Source organism: Podarcis raffonei, chromosome 2, assembly GCF_027172205.1.
Source record: "Podarcis raffonei isolate rPodRaf1 chromosome 2, rPodRaf1.pri, whole genome shotgun sequence".
Classification (NCBI taxonomy): Eukaryota; Metazoa; Chordata; class Lepidosauria; order Squamata; family Lacertidae; genus Podarcis; species Podarcis raffonei.
In genome coordinates, this window is record NC_070603.1 from 127101221 (window position 1) to 127118655 (window position 17435).

Here is a 17435-nt window from a genome sequence, read left to right on the forward strand (position 1 = left end):
AGAATACAAACACGGCAGTCCCCGCCCTTCCTCCCCCTGCCCCCTCATGCATCACGCAGAAGCCCCCCCACCCCCTGAGTCCATGAAGGCAGAGTCACCATCTTCCAGCAAGCCAAGATTTTTTTTGAGGGGGGGTTCCACCTGTCCTTCTGCTCCCCGCCCCCCAAAGTCTGTGCCAGATTGTGGTGAGGGGGCTAATCCGAGTCTGACAGGACGATGATCTCCTCCGGGTCGCACTGGGTCGCCACGCTGGCCTGCAGGGGTGGGGAGAGGGGGGGTCAGAAGAGGAAACTGGTGCCCTGCACTCCCTCCCTCCCCAGAGCAGCACCCAAAGGCCTCTGGCTGCCCCAGGGACCTCCCTGAGGCAGACCAGCTGGGAGGAAGGGGGCAAAGTTTAGGAAAACTCTTCTGGCCTGAAGAGAGAAGTTTTTCTTCCTCTCACGTCACGGCTAGAATTCGCGGGCATTCGAAGAAGCTCAACACGGGGAGATTTGAGGTGGGCAAAATAAGGTCCTCCTCAGTTGACATGTGGAACTCCCTGCCACAAGAGGCAGGAACAGCCAACCAGCTGGGTGAATGGAAAAGGACGTTCCTAGGCGTATTTGGCCCCTATGAGGAGGGGAGGCTGGAGCAGCCACTGGCCCAATCCAGGATGCTCTGCTCAGGCGCTGACTCCCAGGGGACGAAGCAGCTGAGCACCCCCAGGGCTGGTGCTGGGAGAGGAAGGAAGAGGCAATCTGGGGCTCTTGTGCCTGGGGCAAATCCACACACCCCCATTTAGTACCTTCCAGATGGCTGCCAGGAGGTGGCCCCGATTCTGCGGCTGGGGGCTGCCCTGGGAGCTGCTGACCAGCCCCAGGCCTGGGGAGTCGGCGCAGGTGGAGTCGGCCAAGGGGGCCGGGCTGAGGCGCCCCTCTCCGTCCTCGTCTTCCTCCTCCTCCTCCGAGCCAGTGCTGGGCACCTCAATGCAGCTGCCAGAGAAGAAACACACATTGACGGGGTACTTGCACAGCCTGACTCCCCCCCGCCCAGTGTTGGAGAAGGGACCCCGAGGGGTCAGCCAGCCCATTCCGTCTGCCCTGAAGAAATCGCCCCTCAAGCATCTCCGACCGTTTCCAAGCGGATGTTGGGAGCCCACCTGACAGGGACCCTTGCAGGGGGTTGGGCTAGATGACCCTCCGGGTCCCTTCCAACTCCACCCTTCTCCGATTCCACGACCAGCTCTCAGGGACTCCACCCCATCCCTGGGGAAGAGGACTGCCCTTCAGCCTCAGGTCTGGGCTGCTCCCAATCCGGCCACCCCAGTAAGAAGAACCCCCCACTGCAGACACACAAATGGTGTCTGGCCAGGACAACGCTGTGATTCAGCAGGAAACGTTCTCTGCTTTTGGGCAGAACTTTGGAAAATGCCATTTGGGATTTGATCTGGACTTGTCCAAAGAAACCTCTGCTTAAAAACCTCCAAGGAAGGAGAGTCCACCTCCCTCTGGGCTAGGCTAAAAGATCACACAATGAGTCAGGGCACATTTCAAAGCAGAAATCAGTATCTGGTTTGCCCCGACAGCAGCCTAGCGGTTGGTTGTCTTTGCACCTGCCAGGAAAGTAAGGCCGTAATAATAACAACAATAGCAATAATAATAATAACAATAGTAATAATACGTGGCTCCTGTCCAGGTTTGTTAATTGTCTTACTTTAAATGTTGTGAGGATCCTATTCCCTTTTAAAAGGTGGTTTTTGGCAGGGGGGATTTGCTAGGTTGTTTTTATTTTGAATATGTATTTTGTGGTTCTATATTTTGATTTTATTCTGTGTAACGCCCTGAGACCTCCAGGTATAGGGCTTTGTTGTTGTTTAGTCGTTTAGTCGTGTCCGACTCTTCGTGACCCCATGGACCAGAGAACGCCAGGCACCCCTGTCCTCCACTACCTCCCGCAGTTTGGTCAAACTCATGCTGGTAACCTCGAAAACACTATCCAACCATCTCATCCTCTGTCGCCCCCTTCTCCTTGTGCCCTCCATCTTTCCCAGCATCAGTGTCTTCTCCAGGGAGTCTTCTCTTCTCATGAGGTGGCCAAAGTACTGGAGCCTCAGCTTCACGATCTGTCCTTCCAGTGAGCACTCAGGGCTGATTTCCTTAAGAATGGATGCGTTTGATCTTCTTGCAGTCCATGGGACTCTCAAGAGTCTTCTCCAGCACCATAATTCAAAAGCATCAATTCTTTGGCGATCAGCCTTCTTTATGGTCCAGCTCTCACTTCCATACATCACTACTGGGAAAACCATGGCTTTAACTATACGGACCTTTGTTGGTAAGGTGACATCTCTACTTCTCAAGATGCTGTCTAGGCCTGTCATTGCCCTTCTCCCAAGAAGCAGGCGTCTTTTAATTTCGTGGCTGCTGTCACCATCTGCAGTGATCATGGAGCCCAAGAAAGTAAAATCTCTCACTGCCTCCATTTCTTCCCCTTCTATTTGCCAGGAGGTGATGGGACCAGTGGCCATGATCTTCGTTTTTTTGATGTTGAGCTTCAGACCATATTTTGCGCTCTCCTCTTTCACCCTCATTAAAAGGTTCTTTAATTCCTCCTCACTTTCTGCCATCAAGGTTGTGTCATCTGCATATCTGAGGTTGTTGATATTTCTTCCGGCAATCTTAATTCCAGTTTGGGATTCATCCAGCCCAGCCTTTCGCATGATGTATTCTGCATATAAGTTAAATAAGCAGGGAGACAAAATACAGCCTTGTCGTACGCCTTTCCCAATTTTGAACCAATCAGTTGTTCCATATCCAGTTCTAACTGTAGCTTCTTGTCCCACATAGAGATTTCTCAGGAGACAGATGAGGTGATCAGGCACTCCCATTTCTTTAAGAACTTGCCATAGTTTGCTGTGGTCGACACAGTCAAAGGCTTTTGCATAGTCAATGAAGCAGAAGTAGATGTCTTTCTGAAACTCTCTAGCTTTCTCCATAATCCAGCACATGTTTGCAATTTGGTCTCTGGTTCCTCTGCCTCTTCTAAATCCAGCTTGCACTTCTGGGAGTTCTCGATCCACATACTGCTTGAGCCTTCCTTGTAGAATTTTAAGCATAACCTTGCTAGCGTGTGAAATGAGTGCAGTTGTGTGGTAGTTGGAGCATTCTTTGGCACTGCCCTTCTTTGGGATTGGGATGTAGACTGATCTTCTCCAATCTTCTGGCCACTGCTGAGTTTTCCAAATTTGCTGGCATATTGAGTGTAGCACCTTAACAGCATCATCTTTTAAAATTTTAAATAGTTCAGCTGGAATACCATCACTTCCACTGGCCTTGTTATTTGCAGTGCTTTCTAAGGCCCATTTGACTTCACTTTCCAGGATGTCTGGCTCAAGGTCAGCAACCACACTACCTGGGGTGCACGAGACATCCATATCTTTCTGGTATAATTCCTCTAGGTATAGGGCAGTATATGATAAAATAATAATAATAATAATAATAATAATAATAATAATAATAATAATAATAATAATATAAACCTTATGGCGGGACAGCAAGGAAGGAGCCAGGGAATCCCACACTCTGAGAGCAGTTGCAGAAAAGACCCAGAGACGGAATTTTAAAAAATGTGCAGATGCAACAGCTCTGCAATTTACAGTGTTTACAGACATATGGAAGCAAGAAAAGGCAAAAACATTCCTCTTCCACCGGGCCTTGGGCGCAAACGTGTCAGCGACCAGTATTGTGCTTTTGGTCATTATGTTCTGCATTTGCCTTTTATGTGCTCTTTGGATGAAGGAAAGTATATAAGTTAGCATTTCTGAAAAGAGGCTCTCCCTCTGAGGGCTCAGCACCCAGGCAGGTTCGGGGCCAGCCCCCTTGCAATCACAGAACTGCACTTGGAAGGGACAGCCGAGGGCCCTCTAGCCCCAGCCGCTTGCCCCCCCTTCCCATGGAGTCTCCTCTCCCCCTTACCACCTCCCTGCCCCCCACTCACCTGTTGGAGTCCCGCCTGCTCCGCTTGCTGGGGGGCTGCCCGTTCACCCCACGCAGGGCCCCCCCGCCTGCCCCGCGGAGGCTGCCGTTGTCCTGAGCTTGGCTGTGCTTGGCTGGGGGCCTCTGGGGATGTGGGGGCTTCTGACGCGACCGGAAGACGGGTGAGGCCCCCCTGCCCCCCTGGGTCTGGTGCGGGGGGGAGGGGGTGGGGGGCGGCGTCTCGCCTGCCTCCAGCGTCAGGGCCTCCTCAATCTCCAGGAGGAACTGCTGGGAGGGGGAGGTGCCCACGGCAGGAGGCGGGTCCGCAGGGGCCTGCCCCACGCGCTGTCCACGTTCCTCTCCTTGGCGCCCCTCCGGGTTGTGCTCTTCCTCGTCCTCTTCGTCCGGCTCTTCCTCCGAGGAAGATGGCACCAGCTCAGGGGCCTCCAAGTCCATGTGCTGGTCGGCCTCCACTTCCTGGACGCGGGGGTCATCATCTGGGAGGGAGGGGAGGACAGCAGGGTTATGTTGTTTTAATTTATCGTTTGGACAATTATTTTTATTGATTTACCAAATTACTACAGATCAAACTGAATTAATTCAATTTAATACCATTTTCCCGTCTTCGCTACAGAATATGCCCCAAAGACAGAAGTACTGGTTTTTTTGGGGGGACAGGTGTGGGGGACTCCCTGGTCCTGAATGGGGTAACTGTGCCCCTGAAGGACCAGGTGCGCAGCCTGGGAGTCATTTTGGACTCACAGCTGTCCATGGAGGCGAGGCACAGGTCAATTCTGTGTCCAAGGATGCTGCCTACCAGCTCCATCTGGTACACAGGATGAGACCCTACCTGCCCACAGACCTGGTGAGACAGAGTGGTGCATGCTCTGGTTATCTCCCGCTTGGACTACTGCAATGTGCTCTATGTGGGGCTACCTTTGAAGGTGACCCGGAAACTGCAATTAATCCAGAATGTGGCAGCTTGACTGCTGACTGGGAGCGGCTGCCAAGACCACATAACACCGGTCCTGAAAGACCTACATTGGCTCCCATTTATTTATTTGTTTGTTTATAATATGTATCCGTTCTGCTGCATCAATTCTCATTTAGTCTCTAGATGACATCACTTCACATTTGTTGATCACATGGCATGCATTCAGCTGCTCCTTCACAACCTCATGCCGCCGCCTCGTTGTCGTCCTCGGCCTTGGCTAGGTTCCACGGGGTGCAGAGCCCAAGCAGCTGGCCTGGCTGGCAGAGGCAGCCTCCCCACCGCCGCCTCCTCCTGCTCGGCTCTTGGCCATACGCGGCCGCCTCAGCGGGAGAAGGCGTCGCCCAGAGGTGTCCATGGCTTCAGATTGGCTGCAGGAGCTTCCTGCAGCCAATCCGAAGCCGTGCCAGCGTCGCAGAAGTCAGTCCCCGCGTGCCGTGCTGGTTTAGCGCAGGGACTGACTGGGTGGGCGGCAGGGTCCGCAGGCTGGATTTATAAGCCCGGGGAGCTGCACCCAGCCCCTGGGCCGTAGTTTGCCGCCCCCTGATCTAATCCATAAGAGCATGCGTAGCTCAATTCCGGACTCTGCGCTCCTTTGTTTTTTCTCTTTCTGCTTGTGTGTGAAATGGCAGGACCCCCACCACAAAAGGCCCCTCTGGGTGGGCCCCCAGGGTCATGAAACTCAGCCAAAGCATCCGCACAGCCAATAGAGCCTGAGACTCTTAGGGTGGCGGGTTCGAGTCCCGTGACAGACGGCCTCCCAGCCTCTGCTTAGAAACCTCCCCAGGAGGAGGAGCCACCCCCTTCCAAAGGAGGGACAGACTCCTTCAGAAAGTGGGGGGTCCCTTCTGATGCCACCCCAGCCTACCTGGGGCAGCCCCTTCCTCCTCCTCCTCCTCCTCCACCTCCAGGCTCTTCTGCAGCTCGGCTTCTATGTCCGACTCTGACGAAGACTCTTCCTCCTCCTCTTCTTCCTCATCGTCCTCTTCCTCCTCCGCCCCTGCACTGGCCACGCTCCGGCCGGGGCTGCCCTAGGGAAGAGAGACATCAAGGGTCACCCTCTGATCCTGACAATGCCAGGGATTGACAGACCCCCCCCAGAAAGCGCTGCGCCCCATCAAGATCCCAGAACGGTGCCCAGAGCAAACCGCCCCAGAGAGACCCTTCCCCTCTAAGGAGGGGGGTCTCAAAGCAGCAGCAGCTGCCAGGCCCCCACCTGCAGGAAGCAAGCCCCCGAACAGCCCCTCCCTGCCCGCCCCTGGATCCACCCTCACAGGAGGGACCCCAGAGGCCATCTAGTCTACCCCCCTGCAATGCACACAAAAAATGCATTTATTCCTTTACTATGTTAAGCATGCATGTGCATAAAGAAAATATCAGAGCCATCGGGGATCTACGTGTGATGCCTAATCATGAAGAAAAGCTACTGGCAGCAACATTAAGAGAGAAAGATAATTAACTTTTTGTAGCAGAATGGAGGCCCTTTTTTAATGTCTGGAAACAAATGAAATCACGGGCAGGATTTGAGCTAGGACTAGCAGAAGAAAAACGATAAAGGAACTGTACTAGAGAGGTTGGTAATGGATGAGAAACTGAAATATAATGCAGTAGAAAAGAGTTTGAATAAAAAGACTAGGGGGTGGGAAGTCAATACGAAAAACACTCTATATAATCTGAAGTTAGCTTGTAAAAATTTGGAAACTCAAAGAACATTACATGGGGGGGGGGGAGTGTTACAGTCACAAATCTATTGCAGGAAACTGGTATCCTTAATTTCCCGGTGGAATACAGAGGCTCTCGGCAAGCCTTTGAAGGATGGCTGGAAGATGCCTGCTGAATCTCCAGGGGCAGGGAGTTCCACAGGGCTGAGCCATCAACACTTTATTATAATTATTATTATTATTTGTTGATCGACATAAAAGGCTCCGCTTCCGAGTGTTGTCTGGCTGACTTGGGGAATGGCCAGCGACGCTCTTGCAGGCGGGCCCAGATGGGAGGGTTCAGGAGCAGGGCTTTGTGAATCAACATTGAGGACCTTGAACCCAGCCCAGCACGAGAGGGGGTCCTTTCAAAGGAGGCAGGTGGGGAAAGGCCCCCGCCCAGAAAGCCCCCCTTCTTTTCCCCGCCAAGCCCCCTCACCTCCTGGGGAGAGGCCGGCTCCCCCTGCTGGCGCCCAGGGGCATCGCTGGGCCCGGGCCCGTCTTTGCCGCCCCGCGACTCCCTCCGGCGCCGCTGCCCCTCGTCCTCGCTCCTGTCCTGCAGCTGCGCAAACTGGGAGGTCACCTCCTCCAGGCGCTGCAGGGCCTTCTCCCGGTTCTGGCGCAGGCGCCGGGCCAGCTCAGGGTCCGACAAGGCTGGGTCCGAATCTGCAGGGGAAGGAAGAGATGGGCCAGGCGTTGCAGCGGGTTGGGATGGATGACCCCCGGGGTCCCGCAAAGCTCCACAATGCCAAGTACCCCCCGAGCCCCTGCCTGGCCTGGAGCTTTGTCAGTAGGACAATCTAATACGCTCAGGTGCCACAATGGGTCCCTGCGCCCGGCTTCTAACCAGAAAGGCGATGGGATGGCCGTGGGCAGGAGTCCCGCTCTCCCCCCTCAGAATGGCCTCCTCTGAGGGAAATTTTCAACATTCCCCACTATTTCCATGGTGTGTGCATGTTTCTGAACTCTGAAACATCTCTAAAGCCCTACGGGAATGATGGCCAACTCCCCCCCCCCCAAACGGCCTCTTCGGAGGGGAATTTCCATTTCCCCGTTATTTTTATTATGTGTGCCTATGCCTCTGAGGCACCTGTGTGTGTTCAAACAGGCCAAGGAGCATGGCGGCCGGCCTGTTGTGCCCCCTGCGCCCCCCGCCTCCCGCCAGTGCCCCCAGGCGCTCACTGGGCCGGTACTGGTCGGTGAGGTGGCTGCCGAAGTTGTAGACGAGGTCGAGGTGGCGGCGCTCCTGGAGGTGGTTGCCCACCTCACGGAAGGCCTCGGCCGCCATGCTCTCCATCTGGCGCTTGGGCAGGCCCAGGCTGTGGCGGGTGCTGGCCTTCTGCACGGCCTTGAGGATGTCGGCGTAGTCGGGAAAGGCCTCGGGGCGGTTGATGAGGCGCTCGATGCGCCGGTTGACTTCTGGGTAGCGGGTGCCGCGGTAAGGGATGCGCTGCTCGATGACGCGCCCTGTCAGGCTGCTGCAGTCCTTCAGCTGGCAGAGGCGCTGGAAGATGCGCACCATGCGCCGCTTCAGCCGGCTCTCCTGCAGGTACGTCGAGTCCTCGCTGTCCAGCTCCTCCAGGTCCAGCTCCCGCTCCTGCAGCTTCCGGATCTCCACCTCGTGGAGCCGCAGCAGGTCCTCCAAGTAGCGGATCTGCCGCTTGGAGCCCTCGCCCGGAGCCTTGGCAGCAGGGCCTGGAGCGTTTGCGGGGCCGGCAGGGGCGGCGCTGGGCCCGGGGGCCTCTGGCTCTGGAGCCGGCAGGGGCTGCTTCTTCTTCTGGCTGTGGGCCCGGAAGACGGTGCAGAGCTCGTTGATGTAGACGTAGACCTTGGTGTTGCGCGCCTGCACCCGCGCCAGGCAGCGGCCCAGGACGTTGCGGAACTCCACCGAGGAGAGGAAGGCGGGCGCTGCCTTCTGGTGCCGCCCCGTCAGGTAGGGGATCACCTCCGGGTGGTCGGCCGTGTGCATGGAGCAGAAGGCCACAAACTGCGGAGAAAGGAGAGGAGAGGGTCAGGGGCGCAGGGAGCCCCCCCTCCCACCCAAGCCTGCACCCACGGGAGTCCCCGCCAGGGACTTGAACCTTGCAGAGGCTCCCTGGAACTGGCCAGGAGAGGGGCCATTTTGAAAGGCAATCCTCTCCTGCGCCTGGGGCTTTCTGGTAGGCAGAAAAGGCAGCATGATGGAGGAAGCAGGGAGAGAAAACCTTTCTTCTCTCTCTCTCTCTCTCTCAACACTCGAACTCAACCCCCAAGGAAGCCAGATGTCGGGAGGTTGGGGGCAGATCAAAGAAAGGACTTATCCGCGCAGCACATTGTTCAACTGTGGAACTCCCTCCCACAGGAGGCGGGCAAGGCCACCCGTATTCCCTCCTACAAAGCTGCCCGAGTTCTGTGATCTTCAGGCGAGCTCTCAGGCACGTTGGAAGAGAAGGAACCCAAACGCATTGAGGGCGGAGCCTGCCAGGGAGCGGCAGCCTTTTGACAGGCCCTGCACAGAGGAGGCTGCAATGCCCCTGGAAGACTTCCAGCGTGGCTTTGAGAGAAGGCGGAGGGAAGGCACAACGGAGGAGGCCTTGTCCGTGGCGCATCCACCCTCTGCCAGCCAAATGTCGCTCCCAACCTGAACACAAGACACCAAGGGGGGCAGCTTCCAAGTCCAGCCCCCGGCAATGCAGGAATCTCAGCTCAGGCATCCAGGAGAGACGGCCGCCCAACCTCTGCTTAAGAATCTCCAAGGAAGGAGAGGCCGCTACCTTCCTGTCCTGCGCCCCCAGAACATTTTTGGCAGAGGAGGCACCTGCTTTCATTTCCCCAGAATTAGCCTCCAGAAGTGGTTTCGTCCTGCTGGCCACCTGACCTGTCTGTGGACCAACGCTGGCTCCCTTGGCCTGAAAGCCAGATGAGCGCTGCACCCAGAGTTGCCTTGGACTGAACTTCACCATCCTGGGGGCCTTTACCTTTTCCCCTATATGCTGATTGGCTCCCTTTCACTCTGCTTAATTGCAGACTTTGGGATGCTGGGCTCTAGGCCAGGTCAGCAAACCTTTTCAGCAGGGGGCCAGTCCACTGTCCCTCAGACCTTGTGGGGAGCCGGACTATATGTTGCCATGACTATGACCCGCTTTTTTGGCAAAAACTCTTATTTGGACCAACCCCAACGTTACCCAAATGTGATTTGCGGCAGGGGGGGTTCCCTCACACACCCACGCTGCTTCCTTTGCGTTTTACGCGTTGACAGTTATTATTTCTCTCATAAGGAAGGGTGGGAGGCTGAGGTAAGCATGCCATTCTTGGATCCTTTTCCCTCTTCCCCACCCTGGAAGCAAAGATTGCAGGGCGCGCACGACGGACAGAAAAGGGGCTTGTTTCAAGCAGCCGCCCACCTCGCTTTTGACCCCCAAGCCTGGATGAGTCACAAAAAACATCGCGCGCAGGCTATGCCAGCTGCCTGGATTCCCGGTCTGTCTGTGCGCCGGATCTAGAAGGGAATTGGGCCTGATCCAGCCCGCGAACCTTGGTTTGCCGACTCCTGCTCTAGGCCCAGAGAGGAGAGAAGCTTTGGAGAGCCGCCCGCTGAGGCCTTGCCACAGTGCTAAAAGCTCATATACAGAATATTAGCAAAGCACCAAATACCACCTTAAACCTAGGCTGCAGTCGCCACAATAAAACATCTAGGCACCTTTTGGCAATGAAATTTGTTAATAATAATAACAATGCGTTTCTAAATGTCTGGGCAGGTTCATCTGCACAGAAATTCTTTGAGTAGGAGCCTAAAAAAGCACAGCAAACACACCACTCCTGACATCAACAGACAGGGAATTCCAGAGCCGCCGTTAAAAGACCAGTTTCTGACAAATGGGGAAGAGGCGTTCTGTGACACCTTCAACATGGCTAGCAATGACCACCCTAAGAATGCCTGAGGACTTCTTGGGGCCACGAGGGCTGGGTGCCCTGCTGCCCACGATGGAATCCGAACCTGCAGACGACACACACAATTCCTCCCCCGGCAGCTTCAGGTGGACCACCGTCAGGAGCCCAGACAGACCAGCTCCCCAACTCCTGACGGAAGAGAAAAGGCCACCCCTCGTCCCCCTCCCCACCAAAAAGCAGTTCTGAGTCACTAAGCCAAGCCGAGAAAGGACTTGGGGAAGGAAGCCCAGCCGGGGGGGGGGGGGACAAGAAGATCCCCCCCCGCCTCGCTCCATCCCCAGGCAGAGAAGAGCGTCTTCCCACATTCCCCCTTTGGACTGGGAAGGAAGCGCCTGCGGGGGTCTCCAGAACTCACCTCCGCAAAGAGCCGCTCGTTCTCCGCCTTGAGGCTGGCGGGGTCCTTCCCTGGGGCGGGGGCTTTCTGCCCCGCTCGGCCGGCGGCCTGGGACGGAGGCTGCTGTGGCGCAAGGGGGGCTTCGCTGCCGGGGCTGGGGGGCTGCGGGGCCTCCTCCTTTGGGGCGGGGGGCTCCTCGTCTTCATCCAGGATGATGATGCTGCCGCTGGGGGAGGCCATGGCGGCGCCGGCAGGTGGGGGTCAGCGGCAGGAGGGGCCAAGCATCCCAGGTGGAGGGCCAGGCAGAGCACCCTCGGGCGTCGCCTGCGGGGAGGAAAGAGGAAGTCATTCACCTGCTAGAAATACCCCACCATAGGCTGTTCTTTTGGGGGGTCTCCCCTCCCCCACGCGCCAAGGGGCCCCGACCCTCCCCCCCCCACCACAACAGTAATGTTATCCCTTCTACCCCGCCCACCTGGCCCAAGAAGAAAGGCTCCCCGACCCCGGCCCGCCGGCTGCGGCCCCTCTCTCTCGGCGCCCCTCGCCGCCCTCCGGCTCCGCTTTCGTTTCCCTTGCCTCCTCCGCGGCCAGCCAAGAAGAAATGCCTCCCTTCCTCCCGGCCCACTGCGCAGGACCGGAAGTTCCCGCCTTTCCCGCCATCTTGCCGTACGGCGAGGAGCCGGGCGCCGGCTTTCCCGCGCTCCCTCTGCGGCGCTTGGCGGCCCTGCTGAGGCCGAGCGTCGGGCGCTTCGCCCGCGTCTCCGCGGGCCCCCCCGGCTCCCGCCTTCCCGCCCCGAACGGGAGGCCTCGCCGAGCCCTCAGGGCGCCGCCATGTTGCCGTACGGAGCCGCCTCTTCCGGCCACGTGACCGTCGCCCGCCCGCGATTTGAATCCAAAGGAGCCGTTAGGTTGGGCTGGCCGCGGCCTGGCCCCTTCCCGCCGTCGCGCGACGCCTTGCCTTAGGGGAAGAGGCCCCCTCGCCCTCCGCTCCCCGCGGCCCCGAGGAGCGCGCCTCGTCGCCGGAGGCGGGAAGGAAGCCCGAGCCGGTCAGTTCCCTCCATTCCTTGGCTCTGAGGTGCTCGCGCATGCGCCCCGCGCCCTCTTCTTATTGGCTGCGCAGGGACTCGTCCGCGGTCGCCCTCGTTTCTTCGGCGCCGCTTCTCGGCCTCTGCGCATGCTCATGTCCTCTTCCCGCTTCGTGGAGGCAGCCATCATGTTGTACGGAAGCGGAGGGGGCCGGGAGAGACGAAAAGTCGGGAAGGGCTGCTAGCTTGGTGGAGGCGCAGTTTCCGAGTTTTCAGGGGAAGCCCGCGGGCAAGTCGCCTCTCCCCGCCCCCAGCCAAGCGGTGGCCAAAGCAGCGGGCAGCAAACGGAGCCCTGGATGACGGAAGTTTTTAAGGGCTGATGTTTTGATGTCTTTTTTTAAAAATTCAAAATTATAACAAGACATATTATTGATGTCTTTTTAATCTTTTGTTGGAAGCCGCCCAGAGTGGCTGCGGAAACCCAGCCAGATGGGCGGGGCATAAGTAATATATTATTAACATCATCATCATCATCATCTGTGCCTGTGGACAGCCTGGCACAGAACACAGAAAGAGCAGCCTCGCGACAGGCAGAAGTTCAACAGGTGGAGACACAGGAGAAGGTTCGCCTGGCAAGTTTCTGTCTGTCGGGAAGCCGCAGTCCTCCCCTTGGGAGAAGGGACCTTTGGGTAGCTGAACCTAAACCCTAAGCAGCCTTGGCCCAGGATCCCTGAAGGAGCGTCTCCACCCCCATCATTCAGCCCGGACACTGAGGTCCAGCGCCGAGGGCCTTCTGGCGGTTCCCTCCCTGCGAGAAGTGAGGTTACAGGGAACCAGACGGAGGGCCTTCTCACCCTGTGGAATGTTCCCATCAGACGTCAAGGAAATAAACAACTACCTGACTTTTAGAAGACATCTGAAGGCAGCCCTGTTGGGGAAAGTTTTTAATGACTGATCACTTTATCGTGTTTTTAATATTTTATTGGGAGCCGCCCAGAGTGGCTGGGGAAACCCAGCCAGATGTGCAGAGTATAAATATTGTTATTGTTACCTAAGGGCGCCAGGAGAGCCTGCAGCAGCTGGATCAGGCCAGAGGGGCACGCCTGCAGACAGGATCCGAGCGCAAGAGCAAGCCTCCCCTGCTGCGGTTTCCAGCCATCGTGGCTGGTAGCTCCTCCTCTGTGAACTTCAAAGCTGGGCTGTCTCCTTTGGGAGGGAGTTCCATAGATTAACCAATAAGTCCTTTTTTGTATTGGATTCTGAATCTTGCATTGCTCAGCTTCATGGGGTTTATTACGTTACAGGAGAGATAGAAACTTTTCTCTATCCATTTTCTTCCTCCATTATGTTTACCATGTCATTATGTCATTTGCCTTTTTACTAAACTGTGTTAGAAATATGTGTATTAGAGAGGTGGCATGTATAATGTTATTGTTATAAGAATTTTAAGGTCTCAAATATAGAATAAAAATTCATAAATGCACACCTATCTGAATATATGAATCATGTCTCTGAAATAGTACGGGAGAGCAATGCTGCAGCCATTGACCTCCGATATTCTTCTGCAGGAAGGCAGGTAAATAGGGAAAGCCTTCCCATTGTCTTTTCACTTTCAAATCCCGTCTTAAGGGCATATTTGCTTATGAATAGAATGACCCTGTGACCTGGATTCAGGAACTAAAGTATTAACCATCACAAAAGAATGGCCAGGCTGCCCAGGTAAAGCAATCAGTGACCACTGTCAGGTATCCTGGCAGGCAGGATTTCTGCTGGAGACCACCTCCTTCTGTTATGTATGTATGAGGGGGGGGTCTTGGGCTACTGGGGGGACAATTGCAAGTCTATATATGGGCTTATATATGCCTGGCGTGCTCTGGTCCATGGGGTCACGAAGAGTCGGACACGACTAAACGACTAAACAACAACAAAAAATATGGGCTTGCACACCATTGTTCAGGGTTCTTCTCCCTCGTGTGTGGTGAGTGGGGACGCTATTGCAACAGTTCCTTGAATAAAGATCAGGCTTACTAGCTGCTTTGCTTCTCAATATACTCTAGTTGGCCTCTGTTGTTTTCTCCTACCAATAGGGAACCCACATAAGGACTCTGTACGGCTCCAGAATACCCCATAAGGGAAAGGGAGCAGTTTTTTCTGGATACATGTATAGAAGTAGTTAAAACTTAAATGACTGCCTGTGCTTAGGAGTCAGAATGGCTTGTCCATTGCAGTGTCCGTAAGCAGCAAGAACCTTGCCCTCAGCAACTATTTTCTTTAATGGATAATAGCTGGCCAGACAAGAGAAGGAAATGTAATACTGTATTGGAATGTAATGGTAAGGAGTTAGCACAAACAAGAACTGCCAAGGACATGTTTGGGAGGGAAAGGTAACAAGCCCAAACCTGCTGAAAAGGAATGATTGAGGATGAGACCTTAATAAGATAACAGGAGTTCCAAGCGGGAAACAATTCCAAATATGGTGTGCCCAATTGGAAGGCCAGGTAGCGTGTCCGTGAGCTGCTTACGCATTGCTTTAGCCAATAATATTGCAAAAATGATATGGGCGCGAGGATTGCATGTGTTTACCTGATAGAGGAGTAGCATATAAGGGCCCAAGGGCATGTACTGTGGTCAGACCATGATTGTGGCAACAGCCTTGTGCTTGACCATTCAGCGCTGTCTTAATGATGAATAAATCTCTGTTCAGCCTACCCTGCGTACCTGACTCCTCTTTCCTTAGAGGTTTTTGGCTGTCTGCTCCAAGGAAGGAACCCTCCGAATTTTCCTAACAACTGAAAAGACCCAAACACTGCAGATGAGCAGGTGTGTGTGCGCCCCATGGGCACATGGAATCCGGATTCCTTGAAGTACCTACTTGACGCTGCTTTAAAAAACATCAGCGCTGGTGATCACCGCTGCATCTTGTGGCAGCAAATCCCACAGTGGCCTGAAATCTCCCGCCTTTCGGGTTTGCTGGGTGCCCTCCTGCCAGGGATGCCTTTTGAAAGGGCTCAGAAAATCTCGCTGGCCCAAACTGCTGCAGCCAGATTGCTGACCAGGACCGGTTAGTGGGAGCACACAGGTCTTGCTAGAACAGCTCTGGGCGCAACCTAAAGGGCTGGCTATGACCTATAAAGCCCAACATGTCTGAAGGATCCAACTGCCCTCCTGTGGAAGCTGCCCAGGCTCAGATATCTCCCGGAGAGGCCTTCGCTTGGAAGTGCTACACCCCCAAACAGGCCACTGGCCATCAGACCCCCAGGATGGGGGAGGAACCTGGGGTTGCAGTTTCTCTGCCTGCTGCCCCCACCCCGCTGCCGACAGTGTTTTGCAGTATCTCCTCCCTGGCCTGGAAACAAGATGAGTGGCGCAACCCCATCGTTGCCTTTGACTGGGTCCTTGGCCTTTCTATCTTCCGCTTGCCACCTGCAGGGGAGGCAGGGGTTGTGCTGGACACAAGAACGGACTGGATGAGAACCAAGCAAGGGAAGCTCCACCCAGACAAGACTGAGGTCCCCGAGAGCAGATGGCTGGGACACGGCCTGCTCTTGATGGGGTCCCTCGGGAGGAGCAGGGACATAGCTTAGGGTCCTCCTGGATCCTTGGCTGGCCCTTGAGGCTCCCTTGGACTCTGCGTTCCCCATCCAAGCCCTTCTTTGTGTGCCTCCTCCGCAAGAGATGAAGGGGGTGGCAAGACAACAGCAGGTCCTTTTCTGCAGTGGCTCCCCATTTGCAGGAGGCTCGCCCGGTGCCTTCACAAGACACCTTGGGGCACCAGGCGGAAACGTCCCTCTTCAAGCAGGCCTTGGGTTGATTACACAATCTGTGGTCTTTGAAAGAGTGTGAGGAGGAGCTCTTGTTTTGTTAGTTGTTCTGGTGTGCATTTGTGTGTTTTGTCCTTTGAAGGTGGTAGGAAGAGGTTCTTGGGAAAGGGCTGGCACTGTCAAGGCAGCAGGCTTTGGGGGAACCTTTTCTATTCCCTGCCCCACCACTGATTTTCCCTCGCAAGTGCTGTTTCAGCAGACCGAGAGGAGGCCCATGGCCTGTTTGTGACGCCAGTCTGGGGTCCTTTGTCTCCTCACCTGACCTGCTGTAAGGCTCTCTTGCGCCCGAGAGCTGCCCCAGGAGGGGGCTGGGGGCTGCTCGACTGGGGAGGGGGACTCTTCTTCTTTGGAGGTTTTCAAGCAGAGGGTGGATGGCCATCTGTCAGGGATGCTTGAGCTGAGATTCCTGCATTGCAGGGGGTTGGTCTAGATGACCCTGGGGTCCCTTCCACAGCATTCTATGATTCTGTGATCCACAATCTGAGTAAGCAAGCACAGAAGCACCCAAGATCCTGCCCTTGAGGAGGACCCCCCCTCATTCCAGCCCCCCCCCAGTCTCCTTCTGCTCTGGCCCCCCAAGGAAAGCACAGTGGAGAGCTTTGCACCCACCTTCCCTCCTGCTCTCAGCTGCTGCTTTTATATCTATATATATCTGATGCTTTTGTCTTGCTGGCCATTTTTAGAATTGCACTCTTTCATGCTTGCAAGTTGCCTCGAGGTCACTTGCTGCAAATAAATAAAAGGTGAGGCCTGCAGAAGTAGGGCCACTCTTGAGTTATCAGCAAGAGGAATTCAAGGGCCCAGATCCCTGCCGCTCGCCCACTTGCGCCTTGCATGGCACGGCTAACAGACCCAGACCCATGGCACTTCCCTCCCTCTCTCCGGGGGGCTGACCTCTTAGCCTTCGCTGGCCCTTCCGGCAGCAGTGTGGGTCACCCAAGCAACCCCCATCCCCATAGTGTCTGAGCTCTGGGGCAGGCTGTCTTTGATGGAAGAGTGCGAAAACCCACCTTGCAGCTGCTCCTCTCCTAATCTGGCTGGGTTTCCCCAGCCCCTCTGGGTGGCTCCCAACTGAATTTCAAAAAACACAATGCAGCATTAAACATTAAAAACTTCCCTCAACAGGGCTGCCTTCAGATGTCTTCTAAAAGTCAGATGGTTGTTTATTTCCTTGACATCTGATGGGAGGCCGTTCCACAGGGCAGGCGCCACCACCAAGAAGGCCCTCTGCCTGGTTCCCTGTAACCTCACTTCTTGCAGGGAGGGAACCGCCAGAAGGCCCTTGGAGCTGGACCTCAGGGGGGTGAGGTCATGGGCTGCAGAAGGTGGGGAAAAGCTCCAGAGCCTCCTGGGGGCAGCAGAGGAAGGAAGCCCCCCCTCCCCCCCTCCCACGGGGTGGGGGTGCTTTTGGTTGGCAGCGTAGTGGCAGGTTCCGAAGTACAGGCTCCCTTCCCAGCCACCCCTCTTCCAAGGTAATGCAACCTTCTAAGAAGATACAATCATCACTGAACCGTAGAACTGTGTGGTTGGAAGGGACCCCGGGGGTCATCTAGTCCAACCCCCTGCAATGCAAAAATTGTAGCTGAATAATCCCTGGCAGGCAGCCACCCAACATCGGCTCTAAAAACCCCCTCCCAGGTCCCCCATCAAACAGCTCTTAGGATCTTATGATTACACAGTGACG

The 17435-nt window shown here is 55.6% G+C and overlaps 2 protein-coding genes across 2 annotated transcripts in view; one reads left to right on the top strand and one right to left on the bottom strand.

Moving 5' to 3' along the window:
• LOC128409560 (zinc finger protein 253-like) overlaps positions 1-17435 on the top strand; it is a 173186-nt gene that overhangs the window by 81966 nt on the left and 73785 nt on the right. The gene's annotated exons all lie outside the window — the stretch shown is intronic.
• Positions 131-11035, bottom strand: DAXX (death domain associated protein). The gene is made up of 7 exons (XM_053380084.1): positions 10927-11035; positions 7824-8628; positions 7081-7307; positions 5810-5972; positions 3973-4447; positions 785-971; positions 131-254 (listed from the first exon to the last, which is right to left on the bottom strand). The coding sequence occupies exons 2-7, from the start codon at positions 8608-8610 to the stop codon at positions 195-197; spliced, it is 1899 nt and encodes a 632-aa protein (XP_053236059.1). The 5' UTR covers positions 8611-8628; positions 10927-11035; the 3' UTR covers positions 131-194.

Excerpts from the sequence above, each read along its gene's own strand:
- DAXX (XM_053380084.1), bottom strand. The coding sequence starts at position 8,610 with ATGCACACGGCCGACCACCCGGAGGTGATCCCCTACCTGACGGGGCGG. Across the intron at positions 4,448-5,809 it reads GGAGGAAGGGGCTGCCCCAG|ATGATGACCCCCGCGTCCAG; the intron begins GTAGGCTGGGGT and ends CCTCCCTCCCAG. Across the intron at positions 255-784 it reads TCCTGGCAGCCATCTGGAAG|GCCAGCGTGGCGACCCAGTG; the intron begins GTACTAAATGGG and ends CCACCCCTGCAG.